Source organism: Pleurodeles waltl, chromosome 9, assembly GCF_031143425.1.
Source record: "Pleurodeles waltl isolate 20211129_DDA chromosome 9, aPleWal1.hap1.20221129, whole genome shotgun sequence".
Lineage (NCBI taxonomy): Eukaryota > Metazoa > Chordata > Amphibia > Caudata > Salamandridae > Pleurodeles > Pleurodeles waltl.
In genome coordinates this window covers 49,227,625-49,251,421 of record NC_090448.1, presented here as the reverse complement: position 1 = coordinate 49,251,421, position 23,797 = coordinate 49,227,625, and the positions used below count along the sequence as shown (strand labels likewise).

General features: G+C 42.8%; 1 protein-coding gene across 3 annotated transcripts in view; it reads right to left on the bottom strand.

Annotated features, from left to right (window-relative positions):
• Window positions 1-22,527, bottom strand: part of CHCHD6 (coiled-coil-helix-coiled-coil-helix domain containing 6) — a 746,922-nt gene extending 724,395 nt beyond the window's left edge. The window contains exons 1-2 of one of the 3 annotated variants that reach the window (XM_069206264.1): window positions 22,337-22,527; window positions 16,632-16,782 (exon numbers count right to left, since the gene is read on the bottom strand). In XM_069206264.1, coding sequence (XP_069062365.1) covers window positions 16,632-16,782; window positions 22,337-22,417 — 232 coding nt within the window. In that variant the 5' untranslated portion in view covers window positions 22,418-22,527. The remainder of the gene's footprint in view (window positions 1-16,631; window positions 16,783-22,336) is intronic. The other 2 variants (XM_069206262.1, XM_069206263.1) reach the window with 2 other exon arrangements.
• Window positions 22,528-23,797: the final 1,270 nt, after the last annotated feature.

Sequence of the window (23,797 nt, the reverse complement as noted above, 5' to 3'; positions counted from 1 at the left end):
CTGATGCTGCCAACAGGTCCAAAAGGCAGGATCTATTAGATTTGCCAGTGCTTGTTACAAAACTGTCTGCAAAATTTACAAAAGGCCACCTCATGCCTATCTCTGTTTACTGGTGTTTGCTCTGCATCAGAATAAATTGAAGGTGCGATTTTTACTTCTCTTTTGCTCCTGGCTGAGCATGCTAACAATGAGATCCAAGCCAGTGCTGGCATGAAAGCAGGCTCTGAGGACCAGCACGCATGCCTCCTTGAAGAGCACCAGATGTGTTGATTCTGCCTCAGAAAAACTAACATTCAACACCAGCATGCCACAAAGCTGGATGGCCTGTTTCCCACTCTCCAGTGCTCTTCTGTCTGCGTGCGAGTTAAAAGATGCACAAATCATGTGCTTGGGGAGGCACAGCCTCAAAGAAAGCAGAATGGAAAGCAGCCCTTGAAAATACTGAAATGCAAGCTCAGTTTAAATTTTCTTTCCTACAGAAATATGCAAAAACTGAAGGATTTGTGTCTGGACTGTAGACTCATGCCAATAGAAATGTGCCAAACATAGTGTAATAAAGTGAATCACTTAAAAAGGACATTTAGATGATATTGCATGCAGAATGTCCACATGTGAAGGAGGTGATATGGCCTAGCGGCTATGGTTGCAGAACTTAGAACTGGAACCAAGTTTGAACTCCGGCCTCTGCCCAAAATACTGTGATTCTGAGCAAGCACTTCAATCTTTCCATGCCTAAAAATATGTAAGTTCTGCTTCAGTGCTCTGAGTCCCTCGGGCCAAGTTCTTTCTATATAAAACTACAAAAAATGTATTTGTCATTAAATTACTTATGCAAAGAGAAAGTAAGTAGCTTGAACGTTGTTTTAGTACCGCAGATGAAGCCTTGTGTAACTGGAATGTGACATGGTACAAATTTTGGTTTAAAAGTATTGCAAAAAAGGAATCTTACAAAGATATGGATTAGTCTGTAAATCAAATATGAAAACAGTGTCACCCAGAGCAAAAAGAAGACTTTGGCTTCCCTGCAATCTATTAAAAGGGTGTTGAGAGGGAAAATTAAATGATCTATCAAACTCCTGTGTAATGAACTGTTGGACCCCTGTTACATTGAAACTGTTGAATTCTTGTCTGAACCTTTGGTACTTTGACCTATTGAACCTTTGACTACATGCTTCTGCTTTTCTCTGCCTGCCTTGGGCCCTGAGCAACTGAAGGACTGGGCAGGTGAAGGACTGTTTAGAATGTGGTTTGAGTCAGATAAGGCAAATAGAAGGATCCGGGTCTCTTAAAGGTCACAGAAAAATACCCGAGCATCTCTCTCTGTAATTCTTGATCCTAAGATATGTATGATTTATGATCTGAACTATCTTCTTGAACATTCCCGCCCACCATATGTAACCTGCAAAAAGTGTATAAATGTGTGTTTGATGAAGCACTCAGGGTGACACTTTCTCAGACCTCCGCTGAGTGTGTCACACTGCATTGTACAATGCAATAAAGTTAGGATGCTTTTTAAGTAAGACACCTTGCCTGTGGTTGATTGGCTTGCACCCAGGTTGAAACGGCGAGACTCTTATTACCCTCTGGGTCAGTTCCGCAACAATTCACTGGTGTCAGAATTTGGGATTGCCTGGTGCACTGTCGACGGGGAATGCCATGACAGGAACAGACAAATGCCAGCAAGTCTCCGGTTTGTGTGGGGTATCTTCCTGCCTGCCAACCCACTGGGGACAGCGGTAATCAGCAGCCCAGAAGCGTCCAGGTAAAGTGTATGGGGACAAGGGATTAATTAAGTTTGAGAAACTAGTGCTGCATGTGATTATCTATGTGAGTGCTTTTTCCTCTTCAGAGTGTATGCTGCATGTGACTCTTTGTGTGCATGTTTTCATTCATGAATGCATTACCTCTTGACTCACAGTTGGCAGCCGCACCAATTACAGTGTCAAGGCGCTGAAGTTTAAAGCAAGGGTCTCCAACTTTATGTAAATACAAACAACTTTGCTCTCTCTGCTCTGTGACACTGTCCTCTCTGCTCATTTTTTCCTTCTCCCTTTTCGGTGGCAAGGATGGCAATCCCCTTTGTGATTCGATACCTATAGCGCCTACAGTCTGTATGACTGGCTTCTATTACTAGAGAGTGAAGAGTGAGTGTTGTAAAAGAGGGGCAGAACAGAGGGCAAAAAATGGGGGCGGGGGGAGTTTTCTTTTTCCACTGGCAACACTCCAGTGGCATTTAAGTGTAAGCATTTTTCTGAGTTTTGGGGAACAGGGGGATTGTTACAGAAAAAGTTGGCATCATTGTGTCAGGTTTGGAATGGGTACACTGTTGATAAGCCTGGGTTACAATTCCTGATGATGGTAATTTTGATCTTGAAAAACAGATATTTGCATGGTTTTCTAGAAGTGCCTCATACAGGGCAAATGGACTATTTTTATTTATGGTATAAAGAGGCTTCACGCAGACATGATAAATCTGTTATTACAAGTTTGCAGGACACAAACAAACAGCTTGAAACAAAATTGCAGGACTACAAACAAGAGACTAAGGGCCAGATGTAGCAAGATGCGATTTTGCGACTCGGAAATTGCGAGTCGGTGCGACTCGCAATTTCCGATTCGCAAAATCGTATGCAGAATGGTGTCTCAGACACCTTCTGCGAATCTCAAGGCGATCGCAAAGAACCACCTCATTAATATTAATGAGGTGGGTCACAATTTGCGACCCCTTTGAGATTCCCTGCACTCACAGGGATGGTGGCCTGCTGGAGACAGCAGACCTCCATGTCTGTGACTGCTTTTTCAATAAAGCAGTTTTTTTTTTTTGTATTGCAGCCCGTTTTCCTTAAAGGAAAACGAGTTGCAATAAAAAATAAAACCATTTGGTTTCGTTTTTTCAGAGCAGGCAGTGGTCCATTGGACCACTGCCAGCTCTGAAAAAACATTATTTGCAGCATTCACAAAGGGAAGGGGGCTTTCGCGGTCACAAAGCTATTCTGCATCGCGGTGCGAGGCGCAAATAGGAAGGGAACACCCCTTCCTATTTGCGATTTGCATTCCCATTTTGCGAGTCGGTACCGACTCGCAAAATGTGAATGTGCATTGCGATGGCCGTTTTGCATGGCGGAAACTGCGAAAATCGCAGTTTGCGCCATGCAAAACGGTTCATACATCTGGCCCTAAGTGAGGTGAGGGTGATGTCAGCTCACCTTCATGGGTTGCCCTCAATGCCCCTGTTAAAGAGAGGGAAATGAGCACCTCCACACTGGACTCCTACACATGAATTTGCCCCCATCCTCCCCAAATTCAGGCACAGGCGAGAGAGAGCCAACGGACTATTTTGCCAGCAACCAACCCAGTAACCGAGGGGAAGAGGGGCCCTTGGAGGAAGATGAGGTACATTATGAGGGAAAGGGGGAAATGGAAGACGAAGATAACATGGAAACCAGAGATGAGGGAATGGCTTTGAGGAATAGGACATTGCAGGTAAAAGGGAAAGGCTACTTGAAAAGTGGGGCCAAACCGGCGAACTCGCACCCCTTAAGGCATATCCACTGGCAGCTGAAGGTGAGGCGCACCATGCTAGTTCATGTTCCATGGACCACTTCTGACCTCATCCACTGGCAGCAGCCTTCCCCAAATTTCGGGAGGACTCCTGTGATTTCATCAGGTGATTTCAGACAATTTGCAACACGCATAACCCAAATTAGGCAGATGTTGAAATGATGTTAGAAATGTTTCTTACTCCAGCCGAGAAGTGAGCAGTGGTTGCCAAAACAGTTAAGGCTGACGACACTGATAATACTGTACAGGTGTGGCCCGTACAGGACGCCCTATTGGACATTCAAGCAAAAGACAGTGCCCAGTTGGTCACCTTAAGCAATGCTATACGGGCAATGGAAGAGGTGGGAAAGGCACAAGTAAATTGGACTAGAGTTGAATCATGCATGTAGGGGTAAATGAACACCCAGCTGCTTTTGCTTTTAGAGTACTGGATACCGTTAGAGCACACAGAAGAGTAGATCTGGACTCCATGGACTTTGCCCCCTTAGAGGTCGGAGTCTACGTCAGAAATTCACTTCCCTATGTTAGAGGGTTCACTGAGGAACTTAGCTTGGGGTTGGAGGGTATGGGGCTTCTGCAGCTCACTGCCATAGCAGACCATCTGTGGCAGACAAAGCAGAGAGATAAGTTGAAGGAGGAAGATAAGAAGGGTAAGGTGCTTGCACTTCAGGTTAAAAACCTGCAAGCCACAGTACACTGGCCAGGGATGGAGCACAGACCGTGGGTCCCAGCAGGTTTAGGAAGACCGAGTGGTCCAGGACAGCGTGGACCCTGCTCAGAGTGTAGGTATTGTCGTAGGAAGAGACACTGGGTGCGGTCCTGCCCCAAGAAAAGAAATAGGGACCAGCCCCAGCGCAACCAGTTTGCGGGTCCCCCATTTCCTTCACCCCAGAAATTCCAATGTCATGTACCCCTTTAGCTCCTGACAGTCTTCCCCGCCCCCTAGGTACCTAGCATCACGGTACCTTGTACGTGTTGGACCATAAGGACCCTCAGGTTACTGTCCCTATTGAAGGACAATCCTAGGAAAAGCTGGTCGACACTGGGGCATCGCTGAGCTGTTTGAGGGATGGGCAAATACCGCCTTCAGATGTTAACACCATTGTTTAGAGCTTTGCTGGTGCCCCCGTAAGTCTCCCACTATCTGAACCTCCTTCTGTCTCTTTTGGTCCCACAGATACACACGTTTCTACTAAGCCTGCAAGTCGCAGATAACCTGTTGGTTTGTGATCTCCTCTGTAAAATGAGAGCCACAATCTATTGTGTCCCTAGAGGAATATATATTTTTCTCCCAAGTTATAAGGTGCACAGCCTTTGTTCCATACTGGTGGCCAACTGCTTTGAAGATAATGGATTTAGCATATATTCCTATTTGGAGAGTGTACCTGTTTATTTATGGTCTACCCATCTAAATGAAGTTGAATTACTGAAATCTGCCCGTCCTGTCCAGATTACCTACAGTAAAGCTCACCCATTTGCTTGCAAACCATAGTATCCGCTCCCCATGGAAACCATTAAGGACATACGCACTATCTTTGAGTCTCTCCTGCAACAGGGCTTTTTGGTTCCATGTACTTCATCATGTAACACCCCTATAATTCCAGTGAAAAAGCCAGGACCCTTACCAGACGATTTCCCTCAGTACCGTTTTGTTCAAGACCTTAGGGCAGTGAACACATTTGTCATTCCCGGACTCCAGTGGTTCCCAATCCAGCTACTGTTCTTACCCTTATTCGTGCAAGTGCGCCCCAATTTAGTGTGTTGGACCTTTATTGTGCATTCTTCTCCATCGCAGTCCACCCTGATTCTCAGTTCTTATTTGTATTCACCTTTGAGGGCCGTCAGCTTTCTTGGACAAGGCTCCCCATGGGGTATTGCGAGAGTCCAAAGATCTTTTCCCAGTTATTGCAAGAAGATTTTCAAGATATTGAGCTCCGAGGGGGCTCTGTCCTGACACAGTATGCGGGCAATCTTTTGTTGTCCAGTATCTCTGCTGGAGTCTGCCGTTCTGATGCCCTTGACCTACTTACTGAGCTTGCTAAGCGGGCCGCAAAGCGCCACGCTTCAAGCTTCAGTTTTGCCTTCCCAAGGTCACATATCTAGGTCATGTCATCTCCTAAGCTTCCACCTCCATGACCCCAGACCGCTTGCAAGCATTGCTCGCCATTCCCAAGCCTGTCAGCAAGCGGCAAGTGCACCACTTTCTAGGTGCTGCTGGATATTGTTGGTTGTGGATCCCAAATTTCACTCTGATTGCTAAACTGCTGTTTGTGCTGATCGCTGACAGCACCCCAGACCCACCACGGTGGACCCCTTTAGGGGGAGGCCTTTACTGTTCTCAAGCAAGCCCTGGCCTCTGCCCCTGCTCTAGGTCGTCCAGATTACAAAAAGCCATTCACGCTGTATTGTCATGAGCGCCAGCCCTTTTTGGATAAACAAACACCAGTGGGCTACTACTCTGCTCTCCTGGACCCTGTGGCCCGGGGCATGCCACTGTGCCTTCGCCGGCCGCTTCGGCAGCCACCCTTGTGGAGTGAGTGTCTGATACTGTCCTGGGACATTCATTGACTCTTGCAGTGCCACATGCAGTTACAGCACTGCTTCTCTGCTCTAGCACCCAGCATCTCTCAATCCAGCGCCAAACCCACTATGAACAGGCTCTCCGTGGAGGCACAAACCTCACAATAATTAGGTGTACACCCTCAATCCTGTCACTCTTCTCCCTACTGTGGAGGATAGAGAACCTTATGATTGCACCGAAGTCGTAGCCATCACTACTACTACAATTCCAGACCTCAGTGACACCACTGCGCAATGCGGGCTCTATTCTCGACACTGGTGGTTCTGCTTTGTGGGATGATTTTGGTGCTCTATGCGTTGGCTACCCAGTGTGCTCAAAATACGCTACACTAGAGGCCGCTGCAGTCCCACAAGCTCACAGTGCTCAAGTTGCAAAACTGGTTGCTCTCACTAGAGTGTGTGTGTTGTTTGCTGCAACTTGGGTTACTATTTACACTGATTCATATTATGCTTTTAATATCTGTCATGCTACTAGTACGCTATGGAAGATGAGAGGGTTTCTCACGTCCTCTAGTTCCACTATTTCTCATGCTGTACTTATTAAAGCTCTGCTTGATGCTATTCACCTCCCCACAGAAATTGCAGCTGTCGACTGCCATGCCCACACTAGACAACAGTCGGATGTAGCCCATGGTAATGGCCGAGCTGATGCTGCTGCAAGCCATGCTGCGTTGCATGGGACACCTGCAACTTTCCCTTACTTAGGTGCGTTGCATTGGACTCCTGCCACTTTCCCTTTCTTAGGTGCTTTGCAGTAACCCCTGTTTCATTCTGGTTCTGACCTGCTTGCAATGCAACAGAAGGCCACTACTGAACTTATAGCATGCTGGACTTCCCAGGGCTGCACCCTAGACACTGCTTCGCCACTCTATGTTTCTCATGCGGCAGGCAAGCCATTACTCCTGTATCTTAACAACAGCTGGCACAAGCATTTCATTCAATGTCACACATGTGAAGGGGGAATTGCAAATGAGATAATGAAAGATTGGTAGGGCCCTGGGATACACCAGATAGCTAAGGAAGTGACCCGCAACTGCATCACATGTAGGAGGAATAACCCAGGAGGGGCATTAAGACAGCAAGGGGAGGGTGCAAGGCAGTGGGTGGAATGGCAAATGCAGCATCTATAGATTTAATAGCGTGTGTTTGTACTGTTGCAAGGCTACAAACATGCGCTAGTAATGGTGGATAAAATGCTGGGGTGGCTGGAGGCTTTCCCGTGCAGGAAAACGGATGCAATAACTACAGCAAAAAAGTTCATGTTTGATGTCATTCTCCATTTTGGGGTACCAGAATCTATAGACTCAAAACGGCCCCTATTTCGTAGCTTAAGTTTTTAAATACATATTTAACTGCCTAGGGATTTCTCCGAGTCTGCACAGTCCTTATCACCGCCAATCTTTGGGGCGATTGAGAAGATGAACGGGCAAATCAAGAATAAACTGGCCAAAATGTTTCAAGAGACTCAAATGAATGACCAGATGCTCTCCTTATTGTCCTTATGGACATTAGACTCAGCCCCAGTGAAAAGTATGGGTTAACTCCTTACAAAATCCTTTTTCGGAAGATCATTTCCAAACCGGAGCACTTTAGACTGCCATATGTTTCTCTCATGGGTGGGGAGGAGGACCTGGTACAGTACTGCAGAAGGATGCAAAGGGCTATGTCCAAATAGCATGATCTTGCTAAAAGTGCTCAACCTCTCCCTCTTGTAGTCCCTGCCCACGATCTACAGCCAGGGGACAGAGTCTGCATGAGGGAGTTCAGCGGAAAGACTTCCCCGAGCCAAGGTGGAGTGCACCCTGCCAGGTTCTACTAACCTCGCACTGCTGTCACAGTGGATACACGTTCAACCTGGATTAATCTAACACATGTTTAAAGGAGTCACCAGATGCTGTTGAGCAGTGCTTAATTTGTAAATAAAAACGTGCCGGTGCCCAAAGCCCCCCACTTAAATGCGCGGCTGCTGCAATTAAATGTGCGAGCACGGAATACTGAGGCAGCGTAATCCTGAAGCCATCTCCGGCATCTTCAATCCATTTACAGCCACTCCCTGCCCCTTCAGCTCACACTAGTAGCTTTCTGCTTTCTCCCTTTGTGCCACTTTTTCGTTTTTCTCTGCCTCCGTCTTTCCCATTTGTGTCCTTTGCTCTCAGCAAATGCTTGAGGCAGAAGAATAAGCCCCGGCCCTCAAAAATAGGTGCCGATGCTCAGCACCGGGAACAACAAGTACAAATTAAGCACTGCTGTTCAGTGAACTCTTGAGAATGAAATCTCGAAAAGGGGTGTTGGTCTGCACCTGCCAAAACTAGGGTGAAGGGGACACCACAGGGCAGGTCTGGGAAGCCGCCCCCAAAACAGACGGAAAAGACACCGCAGGGCAGGTCTGGGAAACCGCCTCAGAAACAGACAACTACATACCAGAATGAGAAACAGATGACAGCAAATTAATAGAAAATCTACTCCATTGGTACCCAGTGTAGTAAACACTGAACATTCAGTAGAACTTGAAATACTAAAACTTATAACACTTGAATACTTGCATATCCATATTTACTAAGATAACAAAGTATAAGAAACAAAATGAGGTGGCAGGGGTATGTTGCCCTGATAAGCTTGATTGTTATCTGTGTTGCCCCTTGTTGCAGAAGCTAGCATTGCACCCTTTGGTCAAGGTTTATGAGCAGCTTGCTAAAATTCTGAGTCTTAAGAACTGCTGGATCCTTCGATTGCTATCCAGGGACCGTATAGGGCTATATGCCACACCTATGGGGATGGGAGAAAATAAAGAAGGAGATGTGTGCCACATATCAGACATTACCCAGACCTGTGCTGCAGTGTTAGATGAGGGGCAGCCCCATTGCACCTTGAAATCTAATGTCCAGGTCCAGTAAGAGTTGTCCTTCACTCCTGGGGAAAACTCTACCCAAGAAAAGTTCCCATTGTGCTTCTGACATCAGTCACTAGGATGCAACCCAGAGCCCCAGCATCTGGGAAACTTAGAGGAGGATGAGTGTCTTAACCTACTGGAGTTTGATGTTGTCACAGTGAACTGGGATATGAAGGAGAAAGAGGTACAGAGTAGAAACTGGACCCTTGTGACTGGGTCACAGAGCCTCAACTACACAGTCCATTAGTGGAACCTGACTATAGACGGAGATACAGTGCTGGTGCCCTCATATATATGATCCATTGATTAAGGCCCGAGTTCAAGCACTACCTCTCCACAAATAGTCTTCAGACTCCTGGAGTTCCTGCTCTGGATGGCCCGATGCTCATACGCTTCCCCTTAGATGAATGTAACTAGCTTGAAAATCACCTGGAGAGACTACAGGTGGTGTAGCAGCTTCAGTCATGATGTACCAGAAGGGGAAGGCCTCCCCGCTAGTGAATATTATGAGATGGACACCCAAGTGCAAGGAAGAATGAATTTTATATGTGGCAAAAGTGCCTATAAAGTGACCCCAGGGACTGGAAGGGAACATGCTCTCTAGTTTACCTTACACCGAATATCACAATAGTGCCACATGAAGCAGCTCATGAACCCCTGAATTTGGGGAGCTTTGCACACCATTACAAAAAAGGTACCCCTATACTTGAGACAAGACAGAATGTGTTTTATAAGATTCTCCGTATGTATATCCCTGGCTTTGGGATAGATGACCTAGAACAAGCTGTTGTTAACATTTCTGATGAGTTGGCAATTGCCTTAAATGCCATCAAGTATGCTATTCAAGGACTGCAGGTGGAAATTAACTCTGTAGTCGCCATGACAGTGCAGAGCAGATTGGTGCTTGATTTATTAATGTCACAGCAATGGGGGAGGGGTCTGCAGGCTCATCAATGAAAGTTGTTGTTAGTATATCAACAGATCATGGAATGTGTAAACCACTGTAACCAGAATAAAGGAAGCTGTGGAAGTATTCACGGGGAGCAGGGAAAACTTGAGGGCCTAGTTTTGTCCTGGCTACCCACAGGGTGGATAAAGAAGGTGGTGATAGCAATTATATGCGTCGTTATAGCCATCAGCCTGAGATTGTGCCTACTGCAATGTTGTTGCTCTTTGCTACAGCAACTCTGCCGACAAGGTTTATTCACTCCATCGGCAGCCATGGCATTGCCACTAACAGAGCACGAGATGGCTCGGATGTATCAGAGGATGCAGGAGGACAAAGATCATAAAAGGCAAGAAATAAATGGACTGATGTCATTAAGCATGTGGGTGTGATCCATCAGGAGAACGAGCTCCTTTGGCTCAAAGGGGGGCATTAAGAGGGAAAATTAAATGAACTATCAAACTTCTGTGTAATGAACTGTTGGACCCCTGTTACAGTGAAACTGTTGAACTCTTGTCTGAACTCTACCGAACCTTTGACTACGTGCGCATGTACGCATACCTGGATCTACTTTTCTCTGCCTGCCTCGGGCCCTGGGAGACTGAAAGGTTCCGCAGGTGAAGGACTGCTTGGAATGTGGTTTGAGTCAGATAGGGCGAATAGCAGGCTCTGAGGACTTTTAGGGGTCACGAGAAAATACAAAAGCACATCCCTCTGCTACTCTTGTTCCTAAGCTATGTATGATTTATGGTTTGAAAACTCGTCTTGAACATTCCTGCCCAGCATATGTAACCTGCAAAAAGTGTATAAATACATGTTTGATGAAGCACTCGGGTGACACGTTCTCGGACCTCTGCTGAGTGCGTCAACCCGCACTGTACAATGCAATAAACTTATGATGCTTTTTAAATAAGACACCTTACCTGTGGTTGATTGGCTTGTACCCAGGTTCAACTGGCAAGACTCCGATTACACTCAGGGTCAGTTCCACAACAGGGTGCTGCATGAGTATCCCCTTGTGTCATAGGCGGATTGGCAAGAAACAATAGACCCCTCCAAGATATTGCGACTTTCCAAGTTCTGACTTAAATCCACTAGTCAATGATACTGACAATCATAGGATGGCAATGAGGGACATAAACCTCATTCAAAATTGCCGACCATCGAACTAAACACCTGAAACTGTTATTCATATTTCCACATAATGATATGAATGTCTCCAGACACGTCAGTCCACGTACACTGACAAACATGCAATGTTGTCAGTACGTCACACATTGAGTTATTTGAACCAAAGACACTTAATTAGCATTTCTCCCAAACATACAAGCAGGATATGGAGCTCAGAGAATACTTTTAAGTCTTCAGAGGGCAAGACACCTTGACAAAGTAAATTGGGAAAGGAATGATGCTGTACACACACTAGTGGTTGGGCATAGAGCTTTTTTCAACCATGTAACTACGAATATTCTAATTCCTTCTTCCTCATAGTGCGCCCGACTCTATGAAGCAATACAGTATTGAAAAAGAAGTACAGTTTGTGAAATAACTGCATGTGAGCATGTCTACCACAACCAGTGGTTTAAGTGGGCGGGATCAGAGGGACATGACATGCCCATACTTTTCTGATTTATGAGAAACAGTTCCCCTACATTTGGTAAAAAGACAACATCCGGGCCAGTTAATTACTACATTTTAAATGCTTCAGTTGAAGGGTCATGCAGTGAGTATCCTATGCTGTGAAACCAATGATGGGCAGAAAGCTAAGAAAGCCTTTCTTCCAGGGTGCCTGCTTGCCTGAATGAAATGCACATGTGCTACAAGTTAATCTGCAAATGTAAAGGATGCTTGGGAGCTGGTATTGGCTTTAATTGATCAGATCACTCGAAGCTTTGTGGTGACAAAGATTTATTTTTGAGTGGTAGTGCAAAGAATTAATAAATGGGCTGTGAAGTGCACATTTTTAACTGAAATTGTATTTAAATAGAATTTACTACCCCAGACAAAACATCAAAAAAATTGCTTTAAGTTCAGTCTGGGTATTACTAAAACCTATATTTTGGAGGCACCATTTATCCTAAACCTTTTTTGCATTTTGTAGTAGTCTGTACTGTATTGTGGATAATGCAAGTTTAAATAATGACATATATTCACACAGGCTCTGACCTTGTAGCACTGAAAATACACAAGTCACTATTCTCCACTGCACCAACCAAGATTTAATTCTGTGCCCTCCGATTACACAGAGACCTCTGCAGTGCATTAACTAATAGAGATTTCATAATGTACTATAGTGCATTTCCCACTAAGTAACAACTTTTTTAAAATGTATTTTTCATTCAAGCTGTGTGTTATTTTATAGGTAGCAACCTGATGCTGAAAGACCAAGAAAACGTACAATTTTTTTTGTTTTTTTAGCCGCACCCTTGGCCCCACCCACACTCTCACTAACCCCTCCCCACTGCATGCAGCATCACAGTTCCCATATTTTTTTATGCACTTCGACCACTGACTACAACAGTGTGCTTTTGTTCTCATCCCAGACACTGGGGTATTTGAGAAGCTCCCTCTATTGTACAAAGACAATGCATGATGGAATTTCTTCACCTATAAGAGCTGCACGCAGAGCAGACGACGAGTGATAAACATTTTTACATTTTTATAATTAATGATAATGTCTCTCTCTTGAATTTTACAGATTCCTATTTGTAGGCTTGAAAAATGTAAGGCATACACACAATGGCATGACTTAATCCATATTGACACTTGACACGACTGCACGAATAGTGCTATTGGACACAAGCAAACTAGGTATCTTTGCACTATTTATGAGTTCCAAAAAAAAGCCATTTGACCTAAGTGGCAATATTAATATTGCTGAAACATGTAGACCTCATCTTTTGATGTAGGAGCCCATAGTAACTCCAGCTACATCACCAGCTCTGTTTTTAACCTTACCAAAGGATTTCCCTGATAAAATCACAAAAAAAGAATATCTAGCTGCAGATAAAACCAACAAAGAGCTCTGCTGTTGTTTAGGCTTAGAGCCCGCCCAGATACTTTAGGTATTCTGGGCAAGAAGCCTATGATGAAGCATGTCAGTAGTATGACTATTGGGTCAGATGTCAACTAGAGACACCCCCATTGACATTTTCATTAGGTAGACAATCCAATCTAGTTACAAGTTCCCTCTCTTGTGGTAAAGAAGCATGTCATAGATTGGTTGTGAAGTTAACCTGTTTACTTTTTAACCCACCCCCATTCTTTTTTCAACTCAATAAACACTCATTAAGAATAAATGTGCCAAGCAGTGCATGTACAATTGAATGGTACTAGTTCAGTGATGGCTTGGATGACATGAGAATGTTAGCCTGATTTCCAATCTGCTGAGGTCAGAGGGTCTTGTATTCCTAAGGCCCAAAAACGTGTGCCAAAATTGGCCTTCATGTATATCAGTTGAGAAATCAATAATTGGAAAGCAGATAGTGGAAACTATAAATTAGTAACGGTAGTCTTTTCTAAATAAATCTATTTTCTTTGACGCAGAGAATAAACAAATTCGTTATCTGCTATAATCTGCATCAATTTTCTTTTGGATTCAAAAGAAGGCTTCCAATTCGATCTACCAAATAATATCCCCAAACAGAAAACATTACACTGTTTGGAGATGCTGCTTTACCGAATTCTAGAACCCTCTGAATTTAGTTTTAACAAATAGTAAGATATAAGGTTTTCTTCAAATTAACTTTAAGATCATTGGCAAGTGAATAAGAGCCAACATATCAAGAACATTCTGAGTTTTTCACTGTGTCATCGAGCAAGAGGACATCATCTGCGTGATACAGCAGCATTGCGTGCTGGACACATGGAAATGAGATTTCATAAGGGCTTGCACAAAGACATATTTTGCTTACCAAAAAAGATGTCTTTTTTTTTGTAAACTAGAACTCAAACCTGGCAAGTGCCTTACAGTCAATCTTGCCAAATGACATAGGAGTCGGAGCACAGCAAGACTTTACAACAGACAGGACGCTTTTGGGAACCCATCTGTAACATACTGTACCACAATAAAAACCTACTGAAGCAATCAAAGGATTTGGTGAAGTGCAGAAGAGTAAAGTAAAGTGGGGAATTGGATGTGCGATGGCCCGAGGATTAAACCTAAATCGCTGAACGAAGTGCGGAGGGTGATAAAAATCTAGACGACACTTACAATCAGACATTGCCTACTGGGACTACTCCCGCTTCCAAAAAAGGCAGACTATTTTGTGGGGCTATCAAACAGAGTGGCCAGCTGGGACTCCATGTACCCAGTATAAGGCAGATATTGAAAATGCTGTCAGTGATAAACCAAGCAGGGATGATCTCATATCGAATGGAAATATTTGTCTTGAAACTGAATACTCAGATTCTGCGGTTCTTGAGTTCGTGGTCAGCCTTAGAGGTTCAGGGGACTGAAAATGTTTTCAAGATTGGAATTCAGCACACTTTCCCCTAGGAGAGGGGACAGAAGGCAAAGATATCTGGGATGGTATTTGTCTAGTTTCCGGGCCTTCTGCAACTTTGCACTGGTTCTCTAAAACTGATGTCAAAGAGAACCTTTACTCCAATGATGCAGGGGATGTCAGTTCCAATTGGCACATACTTGGCCTTTCAAGAGAAAGGATTCTCTATTTATCAAGGCGTCTGGGGAGACAAAATGCCCCCATAACAGCTGGACAAGTTTGGACTAGCACGTTTTATTACGTTAATCTCCTATTAGTAAGTGTTGTTCATGTGCATATTTGTTTCAGACCTGCCAGTGGCAAGAAAAGCATTCAGGTCAGCGAACTCATACAAATCGGTAACTTCAACTGACAACGATAGCGTTTATAAAGATCCTGTGGGAGTAGATTCGTAGATATATTACCTGCTTAGAGGCACTGGGCTACGAAGAGACCGCTGGACCAAACAAATGCACCTCTGTGGAATGTGAACACAGTTCAGAGCATGCTGTAGTCTGACAATGCCATCCTATCTCTGAAGGACTCAACAAGTAAGTTGACTAGGCTGTTAAGGCTGGGTTTCTATGTAAGGGTCTCAAATGTGAAAGCACTAGCAATTTTGGTTACAACACTTACCCCAGAAGAGGTTAAATTTGTTACTTACAAACTCAAAGAGACAAATACAATAAGCAGTGACAAAGCTAATAGGTCTGACCTATGCAAGAGCTACTGGCCTGGTCAAAGCCTCAAAGCTATATTGTAGAGTATTGCGGCTGCTATGCATCATGCCTAAAGGTTATTTTAAAAAGCGTTATGATGTAGACAATGGACTTGTCTGGGGCAAAAAGCAACATGGACAAGGAAAACAGCGGCAGAAGAAAAAAATAAAAATAGTACATTAATCATAGCGTAATCAGCAGAAGGACAGAAATCAAGGTGAAGCAATCATTTAGTTCATGCTCAAGCCGAAAGAAGAAGAGAAGCCGGCACATATTGGCCAAGGAGAAGTCAGCAAATAAGAGTGACAGTGAAGCCAACGAATGGTAAGCATTAGGCTGGCTGCAAGTCCCTTGTTGTATACAATATCTCTCACGACCGAGAGAGCATATGCTGTCAATGACAAGAACTAAAAATAGCTTTGTGCCCAATCTTTCCTTCCCAACCCAAGCTTTGTGATCTGTTGCCTCAAGGCTTTTGAGGAAAGGATCAGTGAGTTCAGGTTGCGTCAGCCACGTCAACCATGGATTTTATCAGGAAACCACAACGTTCTGTGGCAATAACATCTAAGGGTCTAACAAGTGATGCAAGAGCCTGGAGCGAACATGTCACAGTTTAAGGAATATTCAGCAAGAGATACAATGGCATTAAAGGTTGTTGAGGAGGATGCTTGGCAGAAAGATTTAATCAAAGCTGGGAATTTAGTCGGCATGAAATTCCATTTTAAATCCACTGACCAGACAGCTTGAAAAGAGAATGATAAACTTCAAATTACCTTAATATGATTTTTTTGTATTCCCCATATAATAGCTATTTCCTGTCATAACGTTGTAAAACAAAAGTCTAAATTCTCTTAATCGTTAAAATTCTGTAGGGTTTTTTATTGTTTTAATGTTGTAAATGATATGTAATCAGTGATAGTGATAAGTGATATTATATGGCATGTTTGACTCCTAGAGAGCTGTGAATGGTACATATTGTTCGGACTGCTTATTTTGTGAATCCGTGGCAGAAATAGTCACTTCCTGCATCTTGAATGTCTAGTTTGCAGGCAAGGATAGATCCTAAAACACTCTTCTAGGATAATTAGTTTCAATGAGAGAACGTGACTGTGAAAGTTCAGGTACCAATTTCCAAGTCATTGATAAAGTGTGGTTTGACATCAAAGAAAGAGTAGGCCCCTACAGAGAAACTGACAGGCATAGGACATTTGGTTGATAGGGTTACCTGTGTGTTTACCAGTCCAGGACTTCTTTCATGGTTTAATGTGAAATGTACTTTCAAAATATGTTTTTTCTGTGTTGTTGACACATAGTAAAGAATTAATGTATTGTGCTTACCTTTGGGTCTAATAACAGAATTTAGAATTTCTTAAACATTAGAACAGAACAACATAATTTTGCAATGCTCCAAACAGAGGCCTGGAGCTTGCTCTCTCATATCTGTTTAGTACCTGTAGAAGAGGCATAGGGCTTCGCTTCTGGCACACTCGGGATAGATTCGCTGCTGAAGGATCGAGATGTAGGCATTGAAGAGGTTGATGTGCTCTGCTCTCTGGCAGGCTGCTGTGCATCTTTCATTCGACTTACGACATCTTCAGAAAGCTAGACCAATTCAAGAAGACACAGCATTACATTAGAAGTGTGACAGGTGTTTCTTCACCATGCATTAGAAACAGTCAACCACGTAGGTTTCGTAAGTCAGGAAGACAATGTCGATCCAATATTATTTCACCAAATTCAACTTACTGCACATGGAAAAGCATCAACAGCAAGCACTTGAGCTAATATTTTTGCAATATGGACAAAAAAGGACTTATAAAGGTAACATTGACTTATAAAATGGACAACAAAGATTTATATATTTTAGGTGACTAAATGATGAACCTCTAAGCAAGACACCTGATACTCAAGGTGATCAAAGACCAGAGTTTGCCAATAACCACTTGATCATCATCACCTTAGCTTGATTTTCTTGAGGTTAGGCACATATTTGTCACAAACTAACAAAATATCATTCGATGGTTAGAAACCCAAAAGTACAAAAAAGTACAAAAATTAAATACAAATTATGCGCGTTTTGAATAACACTGCAAACTATAACGTCAGCTACAAAATGTTTTTTTATGAGCATCCCAAGGCAAGCGAGGTGTCCTTTCTTGCACTGCATCATAAAGGTAAATTGGAGATTCTATTTCTAAAATTCTGTGCTCTGTCGCTGGTGATGTTATTAGTGCACACCAACTAGACCACAACACCAACTGTACAATAAAATGAACCCTGAAGGCAAGTTCATTGTGCAATTGCTCAACGTGTACCGGCTAGAAGAACTCAAAATGGAGTTCCTTATAGAGTCTCACTAGTGTCAGCAGCTGCCATTTTAAATCATGGAAAACTTCTCCTACTTCGACTTTACTAAATGTGGCAGGATTGGATGGTTGGAACAACCTGCTACTCTAAAAAATGAATCATCTCCTTTCAGTTTTTTTTTTTTCCAAACGCACTAGCTGGTGAAATTGTATTCTATTAAGAGTGTTGTACTATGATGCACATCATCTAGGCCACATGAAAATAGGAATTTCTGACTGCAGCAGAGAGATTCCAGAGGATATGTAGGATGACTCTAGCCTGGGCATTCTACAGACATCATCTGCATGCACTAGGAATTGACTGAATACTTGTTTGAAAAGTTCAGTTTTCTGTTTTTTGTGTACCGAGGCGAGCCAACTTCTGTTCAGATTACAACTTGGCAGCCCTCTTCCGAATCCCTTTCTTGAGGTCATCAAGGGAGCTGGTCCCTCTCTAGACTCTAAGATTCACACACTTCTAACAGCCTTGGACCAGTGTGGAGATTCCCCTCAAAGTTGAATAAAGTATATGTATGGATAACATTTGCTTAAAGTTTCCATACATATCCCTTTTAACCTACTCAGAAAATCACAGGCCCAGAGCAAGCCCAATGCTTTCAAAAGCCAAACCAGACGCCTGACTGTGGTGGAAACCTCAGAACCATTATGGAAGCCATCAGATTACCGAAAGCAATCTGATGCCATTCCAGTGATATATTGTATGCAATACAAATGTGAACAACAAACCTCTGCTCTTACAACATAAGAGAGGTGAAGAACAGGCTACAAGCTGTTTAGGTCGAACCCTACCAGACAGCACAGTAGTCTGGTTTGCTAAATACAACTTGGGAATATTGTGAAAGCTTCCCTGGGAATACATTCCACCTGTTGGTCAACATTGGCTTTGAGGTTTGTACCTCACATTTGCTTGCTCTTTTGTTTGCAGGCTTTATTTATTTTAGGCTGTCCAGCTTGACTCTCATGTAGCATAGTCAGTTTACCATTCCTCCTTGTATTCTTCAACAAGTGCTTGCTTTCTGTAAATAGGCGTTTAAATTGTGTTCCTATCTTGTCACATTTGCCATGCATTCAAAGGTAGAGGTCAAATGTCATGTTCTGTCTTCTGAGAGAGCTTGGTGTTTAATTTTCCTGCTCGGACTTCAAAGTGAAAGAATTTATGTGATAATCTTGCTGGCTACTGGGCTTGTGAGAGGAAAGGCTTTTTTTTCTAGCAGGCAACAAAATGTAAATGTCTGTAAATAAACTGTGGAGATATTTCAGAATATATTTAAATTATGAAAGCACACATGAAACACATTTTTTATAATTCTGAAGTGCGGTAGAAACAAATATTTTAATACAATCAAAATAAATCAATACACTTGGTGATGCTATTTCCAAACATTATTGTTTGTGCGCTATATACTTTTATCAGTAAAACTGTTTATCTGTGTAAACATCATGGTTATTTCAATTGAAAGTGTGTTGTCTGTAATGGCAGTGTGCTCCCACAATATGAATATTCCACACTACACCACTCCACAACGCTCTACTCCACTTTATGCCTCACCACTCCATCGTAAGCCACACCACTTCACAACATGTTCCTCCACTCTGCGCCACTCCATTCTACTCCACTCTTTGACATTTTACTCCAATCTACGTTATGCCACCCCACTCTACAGCACCCCACTTTATACCATTCTGTTGCTGTAAAACAAAAATACAGCAAAAAAAAAAAAAAGATCAATTGCCCTGGTCTTTTTTTTAAATCAAAAATCCTGCAAGGATACGTCACTTTCACCATTTATTTCATGCATCTGTTACGTTAGGAATTCACTGCAATGCCTTGCATGCAAGACTGCCATATCAGTCTTCACAAAATAAGCAAGCAGCTTCAGTAGTTTCTAAGCTCCTTCCTCGTACTTTGAACAAGATTTAACTTCTGAGACAAGGCGATATACATGTTTAGCCTTCTTTCATTTGAAAGATTTTGTCCGATTTCCACCTCAATAAAGAGATTCTTTTGCTGGTCTTTTTTTCCAGGACTTGAGTCACCTAGGGGGAGCTCTTTAAAAACTCTCTGGTGGATAAGCTAATGTGCTCTCTTTTTTCAACCTTGAGGGAAATAGCCCATAGAAAAAAAATGCAGGGCTCAAATCTATGCAGCACTGTCCAACATTTTTCACGTTTTAGCAATAATGGGTGTTCTTGTTGTTTAGGGTATCTACAATAATATGGGACTCTGTAGCAAATCAGACCTTAACAGTACCAAAATTTCAATTATATTCAAGGAGAGGTTGGCCTTCTCTTTCAGGCCCCTATAGTTTAGAATACACTGCTGATTGACGAAGAAAACACTATTTCTCTTACTTGCTTCAGTCAAATGTTAATTATCAAACTATTTAGAGCTACCTTCAAAAGACACAGTCGGGTTGTATGCATTCACCAAGAGATGCAGCCGGGTAATGCGTGCTTTGCGAATCTCTTGAGAGCGCAACTCGGGTGTCGGTAACTGATCAATGGTTTGCACCCGTACTTGCAGTCGCAAGACATCGATACATCACATTGAATACCAAATGGCCAGAGGACACCGCTTTTATGCCTCATCACATTTGCAATTCAGACTGGGTTACAAAAGTTACTTTGCAAATTAGAAATACTTTTCCAACTTGCAAAGAGCTTTGTATCCTGCAATGTAACTTTTTTTCTCTTGCAAATCCCTTGTTTTGTGAACGTAAAAAATATTTTCCACATTAGGTATCATTTCTCTGAAGCAAAGGCACATAGTTTTATCTATCTCCGGCCTGTTGAATGACAAACAGTTATGCAGATCAGAGCCTGACACTTATAAAAAAAAATGCACTATCTGACTGAAACCGGTGTTGTGTCATTTCCTCAGACAAACGAGAGTTGTTTTAACATCAGCGTATGCTTGGACAGTTAGGTACGTATACGTTAGAAATACAATTCAAAAGGGGTTAGGCAAGCACGTCTGGGTGCCATAATAGTTGCACAAATACACTATTACTCTATGGCAGTCAAAGACAGAGGCACGTGCAGAAAGTTGAAGTTTTCTCACACCATGAATATACACGATGTACTATGCCCTAGTGAGTGATCTATCGTATAGCTAAGATAATGTGTGTTTTATACGCATAATTGATCAATGTTACTTATTAAAATTACAGTGACTTGTTTATTGTTACGGTTAATTAGCACTTATATAATAATTTGTATCCGCACTATTTCACATTTTCATGTTTTGGGTTGCTCTGAGAGCTCCCATGTGTTCCAGGTTACAGTGTTTCAGTTATTTAACACCAAGGTTGCTACGTTTGAAAATAAAACTCCGAGTGGTTTAGGTGGTTCAACTCCAAGAAACTGTATCCCTTTCCACGTTTTTCATGAGATATAGGTCCATGGTTGTTAAATGAAAAACATGAGTTACAAAGAATATTTTTTATGGCCTATGTAGTCTATTTGTCAATATAAATTCTACAGGTTAATAAGGAGTGAATGTTACAGGGACGCGTTTTTTATGCAGGTGGAATTTCAAAATTAGTCTGGGAAGGTGCACAGTGTAAACTACATAGCTTATCAAATGGGTAAGGGCGTGTTGGCATAGGGGTGCAGTTTATTAACAATGCAAGGTGCCCAGATGATTGAGGGGTAGCTGTACTTCCCATAAAGTAAAACAGTATACAGTGAGTGTGAGTGTAGAAACTGCAATACAGTACATGAGGGATGATGGGGCAAGTATGGGAGTAGTAGAGCAGTGGGCAATGCAGAGAATAAGAGAATGCAATGAGTAAGTAACTGTAGGAAACTGGTGTAGTGTGTGTGACGCAGGGGGAGGTGGTGACATGTCTCAAGGGATTGCTTTGTTGGTAGGTCGAGTGCGTATTGGAGGACTTGCAGTACTAGGGGTCAAGTGGTTTGTATACATGCCAACGTACCCGATTCAGGCGGGTGAATCCTGATTTTTTTTTTAACCCTTAAATTGCCTTTCCTCCATTAGAGAAAATACATTCCCCCGATATTGTCTTCAAAATCTCCTACTTTACAAGTTTAAAATGTTGGCATGTATTGGTATAAAGGGTGCTTTAGTATGTGAAAAAAGGCAGAGTTGGACAGTGTGAAATATACAGCAGGGTGAAGCTAGAAGTGAATGAATTAATGGAATGTAGGGTGTGAGATAACATGGCAAACGGGGTGCAGTGCATGTGGTGGGGTATGCAGGGAAACGAGTGGCTGAGGCTAGTTTGGGGTGTAATGTTTACAATGTAGAACAGTGGTTCCAAACCTGTAGTATGGGACCCCTCGGGGTCCGCTAAGCCTCCTCAGGGGGTCCGCGACTGCTTAGAAAGTTAAATAATATTAATGAATTAGGTCTTCAACTTTCAGGGATGACTCAGTGGGGGGTCCCAGATTCCAATAATGATTCAATGGGGGTCCCCGGGTTCCAGTAATGATAAAGAGGGGGTCCACAGAAGTCAAAGGGTTGGTAACCACTGATGTAGGAGATAATAGCAAGAACCTATGGAAAGCAAACACGGTTTGTGGATGCACTGCTATGAACAGCTACAACTTGTGTGATACTAAGATGCATGATGTAATGGTACAGTGAAGTGTGATGACAGAGAAGAGACGCAGTGAGTGCACTGTTGTGCTAACGTGTAAGGGGCTGAAGCTGTTAACGTGGAGTGTGAATTGATGAAGTGTGAAACGATGAAGAGTGCAGTGGTCCATTTCACACTGTGAATAAGTGTGTGATGATGATCAAACAGAAGCCTGGAGCCACTCCTCACCCTGACGCCTCGCAGCACCCGCACCCTGTCCTGGTCATCCAGCCCGAAGGACACCTTCCTAGTGCTGCCCGTGCCGCCCATCACCTCTTCAGCTACCAGCAATGTGCAGTCAGACTCTGTCAGGAGAAGACATCAATTCATCAGGCTCCCGCCTACAACCCCCTCGGTGGCACGTCAGAATAAACCTTTACCCGATTGGGCAATGATGACAAGCAGCCAATCAACGGTTTGCTTTATGCGAAAGGTATGCTGGGGATTATAGTAAACGGTAAATGTGTCAAACGAGAAGATTCAAACAGGGCTACCGCCAGCCGTCGTTACAGAGGAATTATAAGGAATGCTCGCCTCCACTTTTAATGCGCGTCGTTAACAAACTAGTGTGATCCGGTTTATTATAATATTACTCACAAGGTCACAAAATAAACACAAATTATAATTAGCATATAAAAATGTCGCTTTCCACGATTCAATAACTACAATCAATTAATGCGTTAATGAAGATGTCGCCATATAAACCGTTTTAAAATTAAGTCACTAATAAATAAAACACCAGTTTAGTTTACAAGGTTATCATGATTTTCATTTATAATTGGCGTTTTCTTTCTCGAAGGTTCGGAACATCAATACAAAACTGTCCAGTTCAAAATGGCGATCTTATTTGCGCTAAACCACAGACGGACTTGCCATACTTACTTACTGTAGTCCTTCCTTTGTGTTATGGGAAGCGTCAGTTTTTGTACTGGAAAAAGTGACCCAGGGATCGCGAGACGATTGACGCTCTGAGGAAGGAATATTTGAATTACCGGACTGAAGAAATCCCTTCATTTCGCTGGTTGTGAAATGCTCGGATGGGCGCTGGCTGTTCACATCTAACATTTTAAAAACAGTTACCATATTAAGGGGGGACATTCACAGTTAAACGTTTTCTCAAAACTCTAAATATATAAATTGTTTCTCTTTGTTACGAAACTGTACTATGAAAAGTTTTTGAAATCCCGCTGCAATTCAAGTTGCACTCCTACAAAAGCACCGACAAATACGAAATTTCCTAGCTATCGTGAAGGAAAGTTTCAATTCTATTAAGGACACGGAGGCGAGGATTATGCAGATCTTTCTTCACTTTTAATTAAACAGCAAGTTCAAAGTAAAACAAAACATGAACAAAAAAACTACAAGTTCCATGAGCCCGCCGCCATGGTAACGAGTATCCAATGAGGTGCGCTCCTTCACGTTGGTATAAGTATCCCGAAATGCGTCACACTTCCTCGACTTCACTGCGGAAGGAATCCTGGTAGAGTCAATTGGTCGTAGTCTCGGAACCTACCAAAAAAGGTATAATTAGATGCAAATCCGATAAAACATAGATACATACTGACTGCAATAAAGTCATGAACCTTAAAATACCACTAAATAGAAAGTGATCACCTCTGAATCAAGTACAACATGATGTATTTAGAACAT